The sequence below is a fragment of the Paramisgurnus dabryanus genome, chromosome 14 (assembly GCF_030506205.2).
Source record: "Paramisgurnus dabryanus chromosome 14, PD_genome_1.1, whole genome shotgun sequence".
Lineage (NCBI taxonomy): Eukaryota > Metazoa > Chordata > Actinopteri > Cypriniformes > Cobitidae > Paramisgurnus > Paramisgurnus dabryanus.
In genome coordinates this window covers 13,742,297-13,763,881 of record NC_133350.1, presented here as the reverse complement: position 1 = coordinate 13,763,881, position 21,585 = coordinate 13,742,297, and the positions used below count along the sequence as shown (strand labels likewise).

At 37.6% G+C, this 21,585-nt stretch overlaps 2 protein-coding genes across 2 annotated transcripts; both read right to left on the bottom strand.

Annotated features, from left to right (window-relative positions):
• Window positions 1-1,450: 1,450 nt before the first annotated feature.
• On the bottom strand, window positions 1,451-17,333 carry slc45a3 (solute carrier family 45 member 3). Its single transcript, XM_065259183.1, has 6 exons — window positions 17,220-17,333; window positions 16,879-16,920; window positions 14,734-14,922; window positions 12,674-13,489; window positions 12,021-12,286; window positions 1,451-2,037 (listed from the first exon to the last, which is right to left on the bottom strand). The coding sequence occupies exons 3-6, from the start codon at window positions 14,873-14,875 to the stop codon at window positions 1,618-1,620; spliced, it is 1,644 nt and encodes a 547-aa protein (XP_065115255.1). The 5' UTR covers window positions 14,876-14,922; window positions 16,879-16,920; window positions 17,220-17,333; the 3' UTR covers window positions 1,451-1,617.
• On the bottom strand, window positions 3,149-11,910 carry LOC135740701 (uncharacterized). Its single transcript, XM_065259182.2, has 2 exons — window positions 11,080-11,910; window positions 3,149-10,466 (listed from the first exon to the last, which is right to left on the bottom strand). The coding sequence occupies exon 2, from the start codon at window positions 10,262-10,264 to the stop codon at window positions 4,415-4,417; it is 5,850 nt and encodes a 1,949-aa protein (XP_065115254.1). The 5' UTR covers window positions 10,265-10,466; window positions 11,080-11,910; the 3' UTR covers window positions 3,149-4,414.
• Window positions 17,334-21,585: the final 4,252 nt, after the last annotated feature.

Here is a 21,585-nt window from a genome sequence, read left to right as displayed (position 1 = left end):
CTTAGTATCTCATAATAATGACTTAGTATCTCATAATAATGAGAAAGTTTTGATTTGTCATTATTATTAGATACTAAGTCGAAATAATGTCATAGTATCTCATTATTTTGAGTAAATAAGTCAAAATAATGATTTAGTTTCTTATTATTATGAGATACTAAGTTGAAAAAACTTAGTATCTTATTAATATGAGAAGGTAAGTTGAAATTTTGACATATTTTCTCAGATTGAGGTATTTTGAGATTCTAAGTCATTATTATAAAAAGGTTTCTCATTATTATGACATACATTTTTTCATTATTATAACATGGTTATTGTTATGAAATAGTTTCTCATTAATACGAGGCACTTATGAAAATCTAAAAATGTTAACCAAACGTGGTGGAAATAGACTTCCATACCCATTTGGGTTGCTTTCAAACATGAGTTATAATTTGTTTTTGAAAAATACAAAACATTATGCATTTATGACTTTATTTGAAACATGAATGATTCAATGGCCATGGCAGCACGTGGTTGTTCAAAACACTGCACCACTGAATTTGGACATCTGTAAAGACTTAAAATAGCAAAACAGCAACAGACAAATAAAAATAGTTTAAAACTGACAGAATAAATGATTTGTTGTCATTTGTTAGACTGTTTTACTTATGACTGTAATATAAAAACAGAGCTTTATAGAGCCACAAGATGGCAGTAGCTGAGTAAAAAAAGACCTAATGACACTTATACTACAAAATTATACATTAAATTCAATGAAAACATTCAATTTCAGCTTCATCTTAATTCAGGGAAACAAAACCACACAATATAATAAAAACTTATTTTAATAAATTACACATTGATGTACATTATATAAGTTATAATAAAGATAACAAACACAGCTGAACATTTAATTTATTTTCTTTTTTTAGGTAATAAATATTCTTTAAAAAGTGTAAACAACATGAATATATTATTAAAATATATAGACTTTGGTATTCAAAGTCAAAATCCTAGCTTCATTACATTTACCAACCCATCACAGCCGGTAACACTAAAATCATACACACACCTGAGGGGTGGGGAGCTCAGATTGTAAACATTATAGATATTAATATTAAACATTTTACAAAATAAATCATTCACTTCATCTTGGTATATGAAAAAATTGTTTCATATATTTAGTTGAACATTTTATGCATCATTATTTGACCTCTAAACATATCAGATCCTTTTCCCACCTGTTAACTCCCAGGTTGGGAACGATGCCTTAAAGAATATAAAGCTATTGCAAAAGTGTTGGAAAAACAATATCAAATACATGACAGTGTACAGGAGAACAATCTGTCTGTCAAATGGTAAACTTTACAAAAAAGCCAACACCCTGTTTAAATTTACTGCAAGTCCACAAACTGTTCTGCCTGAAGCCAATGCTTCTCTAATGCAACATTTGCTGATACAGTGGTTATCAAGTATTAATAGCCAAGACTTAATAAATTAATAATTAATTAATAATTTTAACACTTTCAGTGACACGTCACCATCCAATTGAAAGTCTTGGATTGCCACACAAACATGTCCAGCTGTCCTTTGTGGTTTTAAAACATCATTTTTGCTCCACAGGTTACATCACAGTCACCCGTTCGCTTCAATGTCTTTCTTTTCGAAGACAATCTTACGAGAAAAGTAAACGGCCACCACGCTCAGCAAAGTGGCAAAGGCCATGTATGTGGTTACACTGTGAAAAAGCTGTACTATGGAGCCCAAGAAGAGAGATGGAACCACCTGAGATAGCATGTAAGCACTGTCCAGTAAGGCTATATCTGTACCTATTTCTTTAAGGGCCGGTGGTAGTGCAGACTGTGGGCATACGGTTACACAAACATGCAGATCAAGTGATTGTGAGGTTGATATATTGCACTGGCATGTTTTCGTGTTGGGCCCAGCAATGAAGCCGTTGGATCTTTTCTGCTTGGTCAAAGCCTGTACATCGGCTGATTTGGTCAACACCACACCATTCCCATGCGGTTTGTGTCTCTCACTGGGAAAAAACACCTGTGAAGAAGTGCAAATGCTGTTATAACATGAATACCTAATTAAGTTTTGCTTCATTTTAACACCATTTTGATTTCTAAAGTCTAAAGTATAGTTTAATTCTAACACGTACGCGAGAACCAACCCACCCAGCAATTTGGGCTAAAACAAGTTAGAATTTGGGCTTCCAGTGAAAGAGAACCATAGCCCAATGCATATTCTTTTAACTTTTAAAACATGTAAAAAAAAGCAAACAATTTGCTTACATGACGGAATATCAAACATATCCAAGTTATTTTGTCAAAAATAGCATGTTACCAAATTCAAGGTTACAGTGCGCGTGTTTCGGCATCAAAATACGCGCGTAATGTACGCGCACCGCAACCGCGCCTACTCGTTGGTCGCGGATAAGCGTCCAAATTATGCCAGGAGAGCCCTTGCGAAAATTGACCATGGTTTTACTACAGTTATGGTTACAAAAAATATGGTTACTGTAGTAAAACCATGGTAACCACATAATAGCATGCATTATGCTTTTAAAAAACATAGTTAAACCATAATTAGTGTAGTAAAACCTAGTTTTATGATAATAATCAATACACAAAAACACCATGGTCGCTAAACCTTTACCACAGTGAACCATGGTTAATTTTCGTAAGGGAGGTATTGCAATTTGTCGCAATGCGCATGCGTCGAAAGTAGTTTACGCATATGAACCATGTTTTGCAATGCGTAAAAAACAAACTATACTCCTAAATGGATACACAATGCATTTTTTTTTACTATAGTTACCATGTTAAACTATGGTTTTTGATTACCATGGTTTTGTGGTAACCATGGTTTTACTACACAATGCAACCCTTAGGAAAATTAACCATGCTTTGTGGTTAAAGTTTAGTAATCATATTTTTTGGTGTATTGATAAATATATGCAAAACCATGGTTTTACCCCTGCTAAAAAATCAATAGACCCAATCACAAAAATTCTATTGGTTTTATTGGGAATTTTATTTGTTCTAATGGAGTATGGCCCAAAACACACTACAGTGTATTGGTTTTAAAGGTAAAAGATAATGGTTCCTATTGGTATTTTAATGGAAACCATTAGAATTTTCTTTAATGGTTTTTGTAGCATCCCCGGCTGAACAGATGACAACTGACTCTCAACTGATGTTTATGAAAGATTTAATTTCTAGGACAAACACCGTAAGAGCTGAATAAAAACAAACAAACAGATAATTAATTAGTCATTTGCCCACAAGTTAAACATTAATGTCCATAAACACATAATACACATTTACACTGTCTTAGACCATATATAGTCTGACAATAAATCACATTTTAGTCTACAGGCTCATTTAGTATCAATCCCTTACCGTACTGTAATCCTTAATAATATAAATTATTTACACTTGGCAGTAACAATATTTAGTGCAAATAAAGACTACTAAAAGGTTTTAGATGATTGATAAACTTCAATTAAAGTGCTACCTTAAAGACTAAACCATTTAATGGATTACAAGAATCTAATTTTAAAGTGCAATGTTAGCTTAATTAACACTGGACTGGAGTTAACAGCCTTTTAGTACAAATGACTCAATTTAGAGAAAAACATATATTACCAAATAAAGACAGTTTCATATTAAACTATTTAGGATGCAATAAACAGAAATAAGACGATATCAGCAACATTAGCAAATATACGCAATTGACCCGTCTAACATTCACGAACAGCTTCAGATGAGATTAATTAAAAGATTAAGCAAAGTAAAATAAACATATGAAAGTCTCAAAGTTCACCAAACAGTACAAAATCACAACAGTACCTTGTGCCCTTTGTCAGCCAGGAGCTTAGTTGGAGAAATAAACCTTTTTTAACAGCATGTACAAAACGATCACCTTACGTCTCCGGTAGCGTTAATCAGACTGACGCTTCCCTTAGAAAGTGCGCGAAAATACACACACAGCGCCTCCGCACTTCCTCTCATATTTCAAAATAAAAGTATGTGGTAAAAACATAAGCACTAAAACAAAACCAATCACAAAAAAGTACACTTTAAGCATTCAACAAAATCAATATTTAACTAAAGCAAAAATAAATAAATAGCTCTTTAGCAGCATTTTGCTCAAAGTTTAGCAATAAGGTCCTTTTTGGTGAAAGCCTTTTTGTACAGTTCCTTGACAACATCGCCCTCTACAGCTGGAGGTAAAGATGTCAGCTCACTTCATTGATGGGGGAATTAGTGGTCATTTACACTCCCACCAAATCATGAGTGATTTATATGTAATTAAGGAATATAAATGACCAATGATTTTTAAAGACTTAAAGTAAAAAAGTAACCTTTAACTGAAAACCCAATATAATGAAAAGGATACACGTGGTTGTATCTGGAAGCGGCTAGACGGCCTCTAGCAACAGTATCAGCTTCTGGACTGGCCTTTCAATGACAGACAGCTTATTAAGGCGACGACCATCCTTTTCCAGATGCCGGTCACCAAGACATATCTTAACCCTTCTCACAAGCCCGTCTTTATCTGTAGTAGTCTCTGTAACTCTGGCCAGCCGCCACTCATTCCTGGGCAGATTGTCAGCCTTCTCCATGACAATATCTCCTACTTGTAGGTTTCTCTTTGCTGTGTGCCAGCGCTGTCTGGTGGCAATGTTGGATAAATACTCCTTACGCCAACGACTCCAAAACTGCTCGGCGAGATACTGGACATGTCGCCACCTTTTCCTTGCATAGATGTCTTCTCTGAGGAATCTGCCTGGTGGTGGTAGTGCTGGAATAGACTTCATGGTAAGCAGGTTATTAGGAGTGAGAGGTGCAAGGCTGTTGGGGTCATTTAGGTTGTCGACCGAGAGTGGTCTACTGTTTACGATTGCCATTGCTTCATAAAAGAATGTCCGGAGTGATGCATCGTCCAGTCTGTCAGAAGAAAGTGAGAGAGTTGAGCGTAGAACATTTCTTACTGTTCTGATTTGTCTTTCCCATATTCCACCTGCATGGCTTGAATGGGGCGCATTTAGGACAAAGTCGCACTGTTTCTCAGCTAAGAACACTGTCAGACGATCCTCGTCAATCTCCTTGAGAGCATTCTTAAGCTCATTCTTGGCTCCTACAAAGTTGGTGCCTTGGTCACATTTGATTTCACGTACTGCTCCCCGTAATGCAATGAAACAGCGCAGGCCATTGATAAAGGCATCTGTTGACATGTCATTAAGCATTTCAATATGAATAGCTCTGGAGCTGAAACATGTGAAGAGAAGGCCATACCTTTTATGTTCTTTCCGACTCTGTTTGGTGATAAAAGGACCAAAGCAGTCCATACCACAGTACGTGAATGGTGGAGATGGATTTGTACGCTCTGAAGGGAGGTCAGCCATTCTTTGTTCCTCTGTGGGTCTCCTGAGCTTCCGACATGTTACACAATGATGCACATGGGAGGCTACTGCTCTGTTCATACCTGGAATCCAGTAGCCTTGTGATCTGATCTCATTAACTGTAAGGCCCTTTCCTTGGTGTTTGACATTCACATGACATTGAGAGATAATCATCTTTGTTACGTGGTGATCTTTAGGTATGACTGCTGGGTGTTTGACTGAGTTGGGTAGGGTTGCATCGCAAAGCCTTCCTCCCACCTTGAGTACTCCTCCTTGATCTAGGAAGGCATCAAGACGATATAACTTGCTGCCAGGTGACAGCTGGGCTCCCTTGCTCAACAACTTGATATCCTTAGGATATGTGTTTCTTTGTAAGTCCTTAATGATGATGCATTTGGCATTTTCTCGTTCAGCTACAGTACTATGACTGTTGGACTTATCTCCTTTGGCTCGGCGAACAAGGCGAGCTACAGCTTGGACAGCTCTAGACCATGAAGACAGCTTTAACAAGCGGTCTGAGAGGCTGATTTCTGTTGTTTCTGTACTCAGTGTCTGAACTTGTCTCACTTCAGGATCTCCAATTGCTAGTGCAATGTCAATATCTGCAACAGGCGGTATGTCTTTCTTCCATAAGAAACTTGGCCCTGTCAACCAGTTCGAGGTAAGAATCTCACCAGCGTTCAAACCTCTTGACGCATGGTCAGCTGGGTTTTCAGTAGTGGGAACATATCTCCACTGTTGAGGATTAGTGCTGAGATGGATCTTCTGGACTCTGTTTGCCACGAACGTGTGAAAGCGCCGTGCTTCGTTGTTTATGTATCCCAAGACTACTTGAGAATCGGTCCAGAAATGTTCTTCTATGTCTGCATATTTCAGCTCCTGTTTCAGCATTTTGCTCATGGCAACTGAGATGACGGCAGCCGTCAGTTCGAGCCTGGGAATAGTCTGGATCTTAATGGGAGCAACTCTGGATTTCCCTATGACCAGGGCACAATGGATGTTTCCTTCTTCACTTGTTAATCTTAAATAGGAACACTGGCCATATCCGCTGTTACTGGCATCAGAGAAGTGATGCAGTTCTCTTTTGATGACCTTTCCAAAGTTTGCAGGCGCATAGCAGCGAGGTATATCGATCCGCTCCAAGTTCACAAGATCAGCTTTCCAAAGCTCCCACCTTGGCTGCAATTCTTCAGGAAGGGGATCATCCCAGCCTGTTCCATTTCTGCACATTTCCTGAAGCACTAATTTTCCATTGAGCAGGAAAGGAGCAATAAAGCCCAGCGGATCGTACAGTGATGCAACTGTGGATAGTATGCCACGGCGTGTTGCTGGCTGGTCTTTGAGGTTAACAGAGAATCTAAATCTGTCAGAATCAATGTGCCAGTGGATCCCTAAAGCTCTCTCTAGGGGTGTGTCGTCAAAGTTGAGGTCAAATGACTTTACTTCAACAGCTCGTTCAGAAACTGGAATGCTATCCAGAACAACTCTGTCATTGGAAATAAATTTGTGCAGTCTAAGACCACCTAAGGCGCACAGTTGACGAGCTTCTCTTGCTACCTGAACAGCTTCTTCTGTACTGGCTACACTGGTGACACCATCATCTACATAGAAGTCTGTTGTGATGAATTTTGAGCCAAGAGGATACATGGACTCATATTCCTTAGCGAGATGTTTTAGGCCATAGTTGGCGCATCCAGGTGATGAAGTAGCACCGAAGAGATGGACCTTCATGCGGTATTCTTGTGGGTGTGAAGACAAGTTTCCATTTTTCCACCAGAGAAAACAGAGGTAATTTCGATCTGCTTCTTCCACATGAAACTGGTGAAACATCTTTTCCACATCGCACATAAGGGCGACGGGATGTTGTCTGAACCTTACAAGAACACCAGTCAGATTATTCATTAAATCTGGACCTTGGAGTAAATGGTTGTTAAGGCTGGTACCCTGGTACTTGGCGGAGCAGTCGAAGACAACACGGAGCTTGTCTGGCTTTTTGGGATGGTACACCCCGTGATGAGGGATGTACCAGTTCTCTCCATCCTTTCCTTCCCTATATACTTCTTCTGCATCACCCTTTTCAATTACCTCTTCCATAAACCTTACGTAGTGTTCCTTGTACCTTTCATCTTTCAACAGTTTCCTTTTGAGATGATCGAGCCTTAGAATGGCAAGCTGTTTATTGTTAGGCAAATGAGGTCTTGCTCTGAAAGGGAGAGGCATCTCGTAATGTCCGTAGTCATTCTTCCTGATGCCTTGCTGCAGTTTGGTCAAGAAGAGGATGTCATCCTGTGAAACTGTTTTATTGTCTTCACCATCATCTTTGAAGTCAGACTCCAATACTTTAATAACATCTGCTGGAGTCACTGGGGGGAGCTCTTTAATGCTGACTCGATGACAAATGGTATTGCAACTTTGCAATTCATGGTCTGATGACAGACGACCAACAACGCTCCATCCTAGGTCTGTATGAATTGCATAGGGTTCATCGTCTCCTCCCAAAATTACCTCTTTTGGTGCCAAAGCCCTTGGACAGCTGTAGCCTATGAGAAGGCCAACCTCACAATCTTGCAGAGGTGGAATTTTGTCCACTATTGTAGAGAGATGCTTCCAATGTCGTGCTGTGTCACAAGTAGGGATGTGAGTACGGCTCACTGGAATAGAGTCCTTAGTGTAGGCAGGAGGCAGACTGAGAACAACAGAGGAATTGTAGCCTCTTACTTTGAGTCCCGACACTCTTTCACTCGGCATGATAACATCCTTTGCAGTCATAGTTGTTAATTTCAGTCTCACAGGACAGGAGTCAGCATGTAGCTTGTTGCTCAATTCTCGTTCGATAAACACAGTATCACTCTGGGTGTCAAGCAGAGCATAAACAAGTTTTTCAGAGCCTGGATTCCTCTCAGTTGATACCCACACTGGCACGATCATTGAAGTATTGGTGGAAGTTTCATGATTCTCTACTTTGTGAGATGTAGCAGTAGTTGTCTCTGTGTCACCTTGGTTTGAGACTGGTGCAGGGATGAATTTCTTTGTGTAGTTTTCATCATGTAGACATGTTGGATGTCTACCTTTGCAGCTGTCACAGGACAAACGGTGACGGCAGTCTTTTGCAGCGTGGCCCGGTTTCATGCATCCGTAGCAGAGTTTGTTCTCCTTCACATATTTCCGTTTCTCTTCCAGGGATTTTGCCAAAAATTTAGAACAGCTGTGAATCTTATGCTTTCTGTCTTTGCAGAAGAGACACGTGATATAATTTCCTTTAGCAGGGCTTTGTTCATTTTCATCATTCTGTTTATCTTCTGTAGCTGTTCGAATGTGAAAGACGTTAGCCTTGTTCCTTTTACTGTCCTTATGATTCCATTTTTCTGAAATGTGGTCAGAGGCACGAAGAGCGCTGAAGGAGGTGACTGGATTACATGTAATCTCTGCTTCCATTGACATGAAGGTGACAAAATCTATAAACTTTGGAAAGTCATGAGTCTCAATCAGTGTCTGCGTGACCTGACGGTTCCACCGTGCTGCTGCCCAATCTGGTAATTTGTGTACGAGTTTTTGGTTTTCATCACAGTCATTCAGTATTTCGAGCCCTTTGACGTGAGGCATAGCTTGATGACATGCGTTCAAGAAGTCTGAGAATTCTCTGAACCCTTCAGCATCCTTAGACTGAATCTTAGGCCATTTGGATAGTTTTTCCCTGAATGCCTTCTGTATGACAAATGGCTGTCCATACCGTTGATTCAGCTTGTTCCATGCGTCATTATAAGCCTCATCATCATTCCTGTAGAAGATGCCATCAAGAGATTTGCGGGCTGGCCCACCAACATACCTTTTTAAATAGTGCAGCTTGTCAGCAGAAGATATGGCCTTTCCATGAATGAGCGACACAAATGCAGCCTTCCACTCAATGAATTGGATAGGATCACCAGTGAATATGGATGGTTCTGTTGTAGGCAGCCTGTTTAGGGCTATGCTATCTTGTACAGCTTGAGCGAGATAAGCTATGTCAGATTTTGGAGGTGAGGATTTAGCGGTGATGTCAGTAGGACCTGATGTTGTAATGTTGGTAGGACATTGAACGGGAAATGGAACCACCTGCCGCTGCGCCATTAAGCTTACATCCTGGTGTTCTCCTGCATTTGAGTTTGAAGAATGAATGCTGACTTCCTGTGACATTTCTTGATCATATGCTTGCAGTCTGGCTCTAGCCGCTTTTAGATCCTTCTCTACTTTTAGTTTTTCCAGTTCACACTTCCGTGCTTCGATCTCTTGAATTATTGAGTATTCTGCTTCTTTGGCTGCTAATTCAGCTGCTGCATCTGCCCGCTTCGCTGCAATTGACATAACCGTAGACCTTGATGATGTGGGGCATGAGACTGTGGATCCGTAGACAGAGCGAGCATGATCATGATGGAGTAACTCACGAAGGCTGTGTTTTACATTTTCTTGTTCAAAGTCCTCAAGGCATGCCATTCTGTCAAAAATGATCTTTGAAATATCTTTTGTCACAGCTTCACAAGTATCAATTCTGCGTCTAGTGTCACTGGATGGAGCAATGTGATCTCGGATTTCCAGGTAAACTTGCATGACATCATCCCTTCCCTTCTCAAGTATATTAATAAGTGCTACCAGTTGGCTCTCACTGACGTCTGTTTTTAACTCCTTCCTTGTGTCGCGAGCCAACTCTTTCCATTGTTCGTACAGCTGAAGCAATTTTTTCTCCTTTTTCAGGGCTTCCTCCTTTATATATGCACGCATCTTCTCCGTAGGGTTCCGTTGTCGACCAGAACGGCGAAGCTCCTCCTCTTCTGTTCCATCAGGAGCGGCCTCCACTTGCTGTTCTGGGTCTTTAGTTTCAGATGCATCCATTTTCTTTAAAGGAGTGCCACAGACAAATCAATTCCTTTGGTTGTCATTAGACAGCTTTCAGATGTGTGGTAGAACTGATGGCGTGAAGCTGTTGCTCTTCTGGGTAAAGCTCTTACTGTAGCATCCCCGGCTGAACAGATGACAACTGACTCTCAACTGATGTTTATGAAAGATTTAATTTCTAGGACAAACACCGTAAGAGCTGAATAAAAACAAACAAACAGATAATTAATTAGTCATTTGCCCACAAGTTAAACATTAATGTCCATAAACACATAATACACATTTACACTGTCTTAGACCATATATAGTCTGACAATAAATCACATTTTAGTCTACAGGCTCATTTAGTATCAATCCCTTACCGTACTGTAATCCTTAATAATATAAATTATTTACACTTGGCAGTAACAATATTTAGTGCAAATAAAGACTACTAAAAGGTTTTAGATGATTGATAAACTTCAATTAAAGTGCTACCTTAAAGACTAAACCATTTAATGGATTACAAGAATCTAATTTTAAAGTGCAATGTTAGCTTAATTAACACTGGACTGGAGTTAACAGCCTTTTAGTACAAATGACTCAATTTAGAGAAAAACATATATTACCAAATAAAGACAGTTTCATATTAAACTATTTAGGATGCAATAAACAGAAATAAGACGATATCAGCAACATTAGCAAATATACGCAATTGACCCGTCTAACATTCACGAACAGCTTCAGATGAGATTAATTAAAAGATTAAGCAAAGTAAAATAAACATATGAAAGTCTCAAAGTTCACCAAACAGTACAAAATCACAACAGTACCTTGTGCCCTTTGTCAGCCAGGAGCTTAGTTGGAGAAATAAACCTTTTTTAACAGCATGTACAAAACGATCACCTTACGTCTCCGGTAGCGTTAATCAGACTGACGCTTCCCTTAGAAAGTGCGCGAAAATACACACACAGCGCCTCCGCACTTCCTCTCATATTTCAAAATAAAAGTATGTGGTAAAAACATAAGCACTAAAACAAAACCAATCACAAAAAAGTACACTTTAAGCATTCAACAAAATCAATATTTAACTAAAGCAAAAATAAATAAATAGCTCTTTAGCAGCATTTTGCTCAAAGTTTAGCAATAAGGTCCTTTTTGGTGAAAGCCTTTTTGTACAGTTCCTTGACAACATCGCCCTCTACAGCTGGAGGTAAAGATGTCAGCTCACTTCATTGATGGGGGAATTAGTGGTCATTTACAGTTTTATTGTTTTTTCAGCAGGGACTATAGTAACCATAACCATGCTTAACTATTGTATTTGATTACCATGGTTTTGTGGTAACCATGGTTTTACTACAGTAACCAGTGTTAACTATGTTTTTTGTTGTTGTTGTTTAATATACAGCATGTGAAGCAATATCAGTGAGATTTCACATGAGCCCAATCAGCATGAAATGGCAAAAAACAGAAATCAAGAAGCTACTGTTGCATGTTGCATCACTCTTAAAAAGAAAGATGCTTCACAATGCTAAAGAAGAAAATGTTTTGCCTGAATAAAACATCTGCAGAACCTTTTCGTTTAAAAAAAAAAGTTTGTTAGATTATAAAAATGTGTAAAAGAAATGCCCCTTTGACTAGGGTTCTTCTCTGGCATTGCTGTGAAAACGTTTTAGCACCTTTTTTTTTTAAAGTGTATGGTAGATTAACGATTTGCTATTTTTAAGTATTTGCACATTGTAAGCATGCATCAATTGCAGGTGCGTCCTCTTACCTGTGTATTGGAGTGGTATAGACATGTAAGTGTGTATGGCAGTATCTGTAAGATGCTGAAGGTGTATCCTGTAGCTGCAACCATGATGGTGACTAACACGACATTACGTGAGACGCTCATCACTGCTGAACTCACGGCCAGGATCATCATGCTGCTCATATACAGCTTTCTGTGGCCAACCCACAACACCAGAGGCTCCATAAGCACAGAAAAGATCACGGACGTCACACATTGTAGAAAAAGACCCAGGCTGGCCATTCGTACACCTGGAGAGATATAAAGACACCAGGTGCTGCTGTAAACTTTTACAGGGTTCGATATGATCGTGTGTAATGAGTAATGCTTGATGACTTTTTATACAATTAGTTACATTTAAGATATACAGCTGTTAGTTCATTTGGTAAAGAATTGCTAACAACGCTAAGGTCATGGGTTCGATTCCTAGGGCACCCACATATGCAGTGTATGTTGCATTGGATTAAATGATCTGACAAATGCATAAATGTCATTTTTTATCATTATGTGTGTTTCCTGGGATTCGAATCCACAACCTTTAACACTGCTAAAGTCATACTCTATCAATTAATATGAATAATATAATATAAAGTGAATAATGATATAAAGCTATAACTTTTCACCAGCATAAACCGCACCTTCATCATAGCGTATCCTTCCTAGGGAACCTGGGATATCACTGGGCACCCCGCCGTACAATCCCTCCCCGACAAAATCTGTGTAGAACAGCATAACAGACATGAGGGCCATCCAACTGCAAAGCTCTGCAACAAACAGTCTTGCAATGACTTTGGGCATGCGATTGCACAGCGAGAAAAGTTGTGGACCCACAGACAGGAGGCTGAAGATTATTCTGGGCAAGAGCAAGACTTTGCAAAACAACGCACGGGGACAAAAGCAGCTCGTGCACTTTGCAATCCTCTTGGACACCTCAGCGTCTCCGACCTTTTCTCTACCCGTAGGTTCTTCAGATATGAACATTGTACCCATCAAGCAAATGAGGAAGATGAAGGTCAGCACCAGGAAGATAAAAGATATCTGTCCACCCAGATAGACCACGGTCTCCGAAGAGCTCCAGTCGACCGCAGGCAGCAGGTATCCAACGCAGCCACCCAGGCTGAGCATGAGGGAATTGGAGGAAAAGGCCTTACGGCTTTCTACTTCTCCAGGGAAGAGATCTGATACAAGAGCCTCCAGCGTTGTGAAGCAAGCCTGGCCGCAGAACTCCATCAGGCAGATAGCCAAGACCAACAGCGGGACCTCCAGCCAATGAAGTTTGTGTTTTGTAAATAGGCTTACGAGGGTGGACGTCTGAGGGATGATGAGGAGTCCTAGGAGTACACCCAAACACAACGGCCAGATGAACGGACGTCGGCGGCCATATTTACTTCTGTAGCCATCGCTTGCTGAACCAATCAAAGGAACAAAGATCAAGCCCAGCACAGGTCCCACACCTGAATAAAACACAAGAAGATATTCAGCACCCATAGCAAATGATGTATGCCTTAAAAAAATCATTTTATTTTGCATATGTTTTTGTATTTGATATTACAATACAGAAATTCTGCTGGGTTATTTTAAAACCCAAAGCTGGGTAAATATTGGACAGAATACATGTTGGGTTAATAAATAAGCCTATGCTGGGTTGTTTCAATGCAATCCTGGTTGTTTCAACACATGATTGGGTTAACAAACACAACCAAGTATTTATAACCCAACATGAGTGTGAATTTAATCATTGATGAATTTGTTTCTCCACAGATATGCACATCAACATGCATTTTTATCATTGTTAAGATGTGTTGAACATGGTATACCAAAGCAAACACTTGACCTGCAAACACATCACCTGAACTTTGAGCAAACAAATTATCTAAATATTTAGGTGCAAATAATTATGAGTATTCCTCACAACATTTTTTACAGATAATTAAAATTTTCCGAAAAGCCTCTTTCAAAAAAGTTGTCCGCCAGCATTTTTTGAGATTTTCACAAAAGTTTCACAATATGCCTTCCAGGAAAATTGTCTTCTAAAAATATATAAACATACAAATATATCAAATGAAAGAACAGACCCTCTGCTTTCAAACAAACAAACCAAGAAAACGGGAAAAATGTACACTGTAAAAAAATAATGCAGCATTTTTATCAAATCTACATTTACTTTATTTTACTTTAACTTAATAAATTAAGTTGTTTTTATAAGTTATGTCAACTTATGACAGGTCAAAATAACTTAAATAGTAGGTTAAACTGAGTTGCAAAAACAACTTCATGCTGCATTTTTTTACAGTGTATCTTCATTTGTTCTCTTTTTATAACCTCGTAAATATCGGTAGGTTTCTTCAAAAATAACAAATTTGATAAAAAAAATTGAAATGGTTGCATTTTTGAAAAGGACTTTAATTACAGATCAGATTCAGAATGAAGATCAAAACATACACAGATTTTAAAATGTTGTTAAATTAGTTTTTGCTTTAGTTTTTTGAAAATTGGGTAATTACAGATTACTGTAAAAACTCATCAGGAAAGCATCATTGGCAGGGAAATGTTTTCTCTTAATTGACAAGATAACTCGTCAATGACATGGAAAGAGTTCAAATCATATATTCAAAACACAAATTTTAAAGTGATTTTTAACATATGGGTTGACAATCAAATCCAAAACAAAAGTTTGATCTCCTGTTGATGAACTTACCCAGCACCATGGTCATGAAGCGTTCCTCCACCCCTGCCTCCAGCAGCATGGGTGGGATGTAGATCGTCCCAGCAGCCAAACATACTTCCAGACCACATGTTAATGAATTAATCAAGAGTAACTGTGTGATCCTGCCATGCATGTCCGTCCTGTCCTCTCTCGCCTCCTTGACCTTATTTCTCTTTTATTCTGCAATGAGAAAAAAACAAGTTATTTAGCCATACCATAATCCATTCATGCACACATCTAACATTGTAATATAACCACCCCATCTGCATTGTTTCAATGCTTGATCTGCGGTGCTGCCAAAAGGATTTTTTTATATTGCAAGTTGCTGTTGAGCAGAATTAAGCAATAACTTTTCTAAGACATAACAACATTTATTAGGTATGTTTGTTTATTAAGTTATTAAGAAAAGTAATTAATACTAATTACATCACTAATTATACTGTTTAATAAAGTGACTGCATTACTCATAAATAATTACATCATCATTAATTAAATGTAATTTGAATGTATGCACATAAGGTAAAGCAGGTACATCATAAGGAGAAGTCACTTAATTACAATAATTTGATACTTAGTAATGCACAGAATACACTACAACCTGTCCTGTCAACAACATTATTACAACCTTAACATTATTACATTATAGTAGAAAATTTCACCCTTTAAAGCAGGGGTGGGGAACCCTGGTCCTGAAGGGCCATTGTCCTGCAGAATTTAGTTCCAACCCTAGTAAAACACACCTGAAAATCTAATTAAAGTATTCCAACCCTAGTAAAACACACCTGAAAATCTAATTAAAGTATTCCAACCCTAGTAAAACACACCTGAAAATCTAATTAAAGTATTCAGGATTACTTGGAAATGAAATTCAGGTGTGTTTGATTAGGGTTGGAACTAAACTCTGCAGGACCGTGGCCCTCCAGGACCCAGGGTTCCCCCACTCCTGCTTTAAAGTATCATAAATTTAGCCAAATGTATTTCATACCATGCATACATATTTATACCATTACACCTTCATTTTCATATTTACACACGGATGTAAGGATGACTTGAAATTCACCATCGAGCATAAAGCAGCAGAACAAGTGGAGCATGCATGCTACTAGCGAATATTACACCCCTTTAGTAAACATAAAGCAGCACATAGTCTGTTTGTTTTACACATACAGCATGATAAAGATTTTCGTAACACCCGGTCATCTTTGTCTTTACAGCCCCAATGAAATTAAAATAGGATCTGGGGATGGCTTTTACTGTGTGTCTGATCACCTCTGTTAGATTTGAGGTCAAAATGAATACCCAAGAGTCCCAATAAGAAATGCAACCTTCCCCAGTTTCACCTGCCACGGCGATAATGATTGTCATGAATGAAATGTGCGCAAAACCTTATTGTGCATAGACAGTAGATTATCAGTTACCATCTGCATGTTTGTCATGGGTGTCATATTTATTTTTATGCGACTGTTTACAGTTGTTTCTTAAATTAACAATATTTGTTTTTACTAATAGTTGCTATACTATAAAAAAACAATGATTTTCATTATGTTTTTATATATAGGTATGTTTATCAGTTTGTTATAAGGGCTCTTATTTATGGTGATTCACATAAAATCATTATACTACAGTTATTTTGTTTTTTTTTATTGTAACACAACACAGTATAGACGAAAAGTTACTGTATTGCACTAATGATATCATCATTAATGGGAATTACATTTAACAAAACATATTGTGCATAGAAAATGTTATGGTGATTCAAATATAAAATCATTATATTACAAAACATGTATAAACTATAAAACTATATAAAACTATAAAACTTTAATATATATATATATTAATATATATTGTGTGTGTTTGTATATATTGTGCATATTAATGTGTGAAGTTGAACACTTTTTCCTGTGAACATGACTATAGAGATGTCAGCAACTGTTAACTTCCCCTTTCACGCGTTTCTTTAAAAAAGAGTGAGGCATATATTTAGATCACAAACAAATGCATTTGAATTTACGTCCTGCGTATGACACATGCTGTCAATTCAAGGCATTTGACCCACGCCTAAATAGCCTTAAGTATAACCTGAGGCGAACACAATGGAGCCGAAAAGACAGAGAAAGTTTAATCTGATACTACCTTTGACAGAAAACTTCACAAGGTCGTTTCAGCACTGGAAATCTGAAACAAAACATAAAAAACATTCACTGTAAGAGATTTAACAGCTGAACCATTAAACTTTCATTTAGGTCATTATTAATAAACCCAACTAAACATATGTAAATTAAGTGTTAAAATAGTTTCTGTTCACACTTCAAGAACACAGCTATTCACAAACACTCATACTACTCAATATACTTTAGAAATACACATAACTAATATCAATAAATATTAGTTAGATATTACAGCAAAAGTTTATAATATTTTACTTCCATAACACACAGGCACATCTATATATAAGAAACAGATTGAATACTTACACAGCAAACTCTTTTAAAAAGTCAAATCTCAATAGTTTTCTTCTTTGTATTCCTTTATTGATTCCCATGTGAGTGCGTGTACAACTAGTTGTGACATCAGTTGAGGAGTAGTTACAGGAACGTAAGAGGAAGTGGGAGGGATAAAATGAAAGAACGCAGATGACTGAGAGACTAACACAGAGAAAATGCTTGAACTTCAACATTCTTAAGATAATTACACGATTTCATTAAAAATATGCTATTATTTAAGTTCACTGAAATAGGTATGCCTCCCTTACAGAGTATTTGCATGTAGACATATCATAACAGGTGCTGGTCATATAATGGGCTACAAATTTTTGATTTTTTGATTGATCAATGTTGTTCAATGCTGATTTTTTTTGTTCAATGTTCAAATATTGAGTATGACTGATATTTATACAATGAAAATGAGCATTCCTTGTGTATGAATATAGCAGAACAGAATAGGCGTATAAATGTGCTTGGGCATACAAAGTAATTGGGCGTTTCAACAATGCACATAGAAACATACAGACGTAACAGGACATAGACTAGGACAACATAAATCCATTTGCAATGCACATAAGATGGTGTAGTACAAAACACACAGGGCCGGCCCATGAGGCTATGGGGCCCTAGGTGAGACCATGAGAAAGGGCCCAACCGGTGTAAAAATTGTCATAGCACTGCAATTTGACAAGTGAAATTAAAATACACAAAAATTACAATTTAGAAGTTTTTATTAAGTGCAACATATTAAGCAATTTTGGAACAACTGTCGAACTACAGTACTGTATGTAGTTTGTATCAATAAAAATATCATGGATATTAATACAGAATAATTCATATAGGGTGATACAGTATTCTGAATGCTTTTTTAAATCCTTATTAGATTTTGAAGTTTACTATTTTTTAAGCATTTAAGAATTTTACCACCATTTACTATAGTCTTTATTTCGTTTGGGTTAATTTATAAAGGATGGTGGACATTTTTCTTTAAATTAGCATATGCATTAAATAATGTAAAGCAGAGCATACCTTTACTTTGAGATTGCTTTTCTACCTCTGTTTTTCTCCTTTCAACTCCTAAAAGGTATCGTTTTGATACCATAGTTTGCCTAAGCCTACCAAAGCAACCTTTTTAAAATAAATCTTGTTTTTTATCCTTATTAAAAGATGTAACGTGAACATTAAGACGATACAACATTACCCATAATCGTAAACGTTTCTTTTTTTCAAGCATCGCAATGAGACGTATTTAGAGTTTTTTTATTCAGAAATGTCATATATGAAATACAAGTTAGCATACATATACACAAAGTACGAGACGTATTTGACACACACCTCCACAAGTACAGTCCTTAATATTATGCAAATTAGCCCACTCTGCTCCTATTTTGTAATGTTTTATGTCTTTATTTATACTGGTGTTTTTCCATTTATTGTCATTTTACTGTCAGTTGTTTTGTGGAGTTTATCCTGTTATCAAATCCCTGGGATTTTTTCACCTACCGGTTTTTTGTGATCCCTATGTTTATAAGTCCCTGTGCATGCAGCGTGTTTTGCCTTCTGCTGATCGTTTGTGAAATGACAAAATTAGTTGTATGCTTGAAGGGCCCTTGTCTTGTCGTGGGGCCCCAGGCAATCACCTGTATTGCCTGTTGGACGGTCCGGCCCTGAAAACACACAACAAACGCAAATTTGCATTGTGCAAAAAACAATACACTCTTAAGCCAAATCGTTGGTTTAAATTAACCCAGAAAATGTTTATATTTGACCCAGCAATGGGTTAAACCACCTGGCATTTTGGCTTGAAACAACCCAGCCTATACAACCCATCACAAATCAGTGGCAACTGATGCCTTCTTTTTCGAAGGCGCATGATGCAAAGCTCTTTAAAACATGTATTTAGCCCGTCATGTGTGTGGCTCATCATGTCAAAATATGTGTTCAGTGCGTAATTTTTTTTAAAAAATGATTAAGCCATTCGTGTTAAGCTTTGCATCGTGCACCCTCGAAAAAGAAGTCGCGGGGCGCCACCGGCACACCCACTTCGCGTTGTTACCAAAAAATAAGCTCATAATCACACAAAAAATATTTTTAAAGCTGTTGGGTCAAATTACAACCCAAGGGGATGGGCTCGTCCCTTTTTGAAGCAATGCTTGTTTGATAATAACCCAGTGTAATTATGAGGTGTGCTTTTTGAGAGGAATGTTGTAACAAAAATGTTGACCCAAGATCACGTCTTATATGTGTTGAACAGTATATTTATAATATGCATTATAACCAGTCCTGCGATGTACTAAAACATTCCAGGTCTATATCTCTATCAATCATAATATGGTTTATAAAAATAGCACACTTAGTGGTTAGGCAAGAATCATAAAAATGTTACTCGTGTTAATCGTTGACGTCACGTCCTACGCACCCACAGGTGGAGGGTTTTCTCTGAATGATCCACACCTACACTGTTTACATTACAGCCCAAAATGATTACACTAATTATGACTGTACATTGTTTTAAGCTTGTTTTATACACGTGGAAAACGTCTGTCATCTGTTCTTTTCATCACAAACCTGATGTTCCTGTTTGGTACAACAAATTCCAGGTAGGCTAATTAAAAGAAACAGACAGCATTGTGTTTCAGTAAATGCAAATGAACCAGCGGCAAAATAGTTCAGTAAAGGGATAATTGGCTAATGTGATTTTTCAGTGCATTTGCGTGTGGGTCACACGTCACGTGATATGAGAATGTTTTAGCTATCTTACATTTATTTTTTGACACTGTGGTGGATTATGGCTATTTTTAAACTATTTTATAAAACTATTTTAACAGTGAAATAGTCTTGGAAAGTATCATTAAAGTACAGAGTTTAGAGTAATAATGACTTTTCTTTGTTTTAAGGCTTGTTCGACTTCATACGGCGCCGCAAGAACCGACAGCCGGATGACGTCAAAGTACCGCGAGAGCGTTTCGCGAAATCATAAGGAGGAGTTTGAATTTAAATCGCTCTCTCGGAACTTTGACGTCTTCCGGTTGTCGGTTCTTGAAGTCGAACAAGCCTTTAGTCTGGCAACTGTAATCCAGTACTGAATCCAGTTCATTACTGACACCATGTGGATGAAGTTTAGCACAGCAACACACCTGCATACGATGACGTCATGATGTCAAATATGTTTTTGGGTAATGAAAATAAAAGCTGAAACACTTATTTACATAAAAAAGATAAATATCAATATAAAATGTCATTACGTATTTGGAATAAAGGTATTCCTACAAATGTATAAAAATGACTGCTTAACCAAATACCTCGAGTAAGGTGTTAAGTGGCCCGGGGCATCATTTACTACCCTCCCCTCATAATTTTTTAAAAATAAGATCTTCACGTTAGTAGCCTATGTCAAGAAAAAAACACAAACATGTACAATAATATCTGTTTTATAATTAATTTAAGGTAAAAAGTTGATATGGTATAGTAATAGTGTAAATTAAAATCATAAAGTCTGTGTAAAGTCTGATATTAAATATGTGTTTTGAGTTTGTCACACAACAGAAAAACATGTTATTAACCACCCAGCCAAATATGATTATTAAAAACAATCAAATAAATAAAATTGATTTAAAACAAAATCTTGGATAAACAGGCAGGATTCTCTGTTGTCAAACGCTGGGGGCGTGTCTGCTGTCAGCGCTGAAACCACGCCCACTCGCCAACTTTATTATGGGCGGGGCTATGCTCGGTTGGCTCCAGTGCGTCATCGAGTCTTATAATCCTGAACAATGAAATGTGGAAAAACTGTTGATTGTGTGTGAAAATGTATTGAAATAATCTGTTTAATTGTTCTCTGATATCTACATGTGGCTTAATTAAGTGTAAAAATGATCCAGAGTGAGTTTTTCATGCCCATTTACAACCCTAGGATTTGCCTTTAGAATAAAATGATCTATTATTACCTTATTTGAAAGGGTCATGAATAATAATGTTGAGCTCTGCTCTGATTGGCTGTTTCTCCTTCAGGAGCTCTGTGTGTGTGTAAACAGATCTTATGTTTGAGTCTGTATCAGATGAAGATACAGATTTTGAGGAATAATCAATTGTTTGGAAATTGTTCATGGACATTTCTGAGTGGTAAGTTTCTGTTTTTTCAGTATGGACCTGCAAAACTTAACTGTAACGTCAATAATTGAACTTCAGCTTAAACGTTAGCATATAACATTAACTAGCATATATCACTAACTCAGCAGTCACAATTTAGTTTTTAGCATTGTAACAACATTGTACTTAATTTAATGTAACATCTCGACCGTAATGTCACAGTTTATGTTATGTTGAGATTGGTCTGTTTCCAGCGGTCTTTTGCATG

What these genes read in the sequence shown, in the direction of transcription:
- LOC135740701 (XM_065259182.2), bottom strand. Translation starts at nt 10,264, where the DNA reads ATGGATGCATCTGAAACTAAAGACCCAGAACAGCAAGTGGAGGCCGCT.
- slc45a3 (XM_065259183.1), bottom strand. Translation starts at nt 14,875, where the DNA reads ATGCATGGCAGGATCACACAGTTACTCTTGATTAATTCATTAACATGT. An exon ending in CTTCATGACCATGGTGCTGG is followed by an intron (nt 13,490 to 14,733) that starts GTAAGTTCATCA and finishes TGTTTTATTCAG; the next exon opens with GTGTGGGACCTGTGCTGGGC. An exon ending in TATACCACTCCAATACACAG is followed by an intron (nt 2,038 to 12,020) that starts GTAAGAGGACGC and finishes ACTTCTTCACAG; the next exon opens with GTGTTTTTTCCCAGTGAGAG.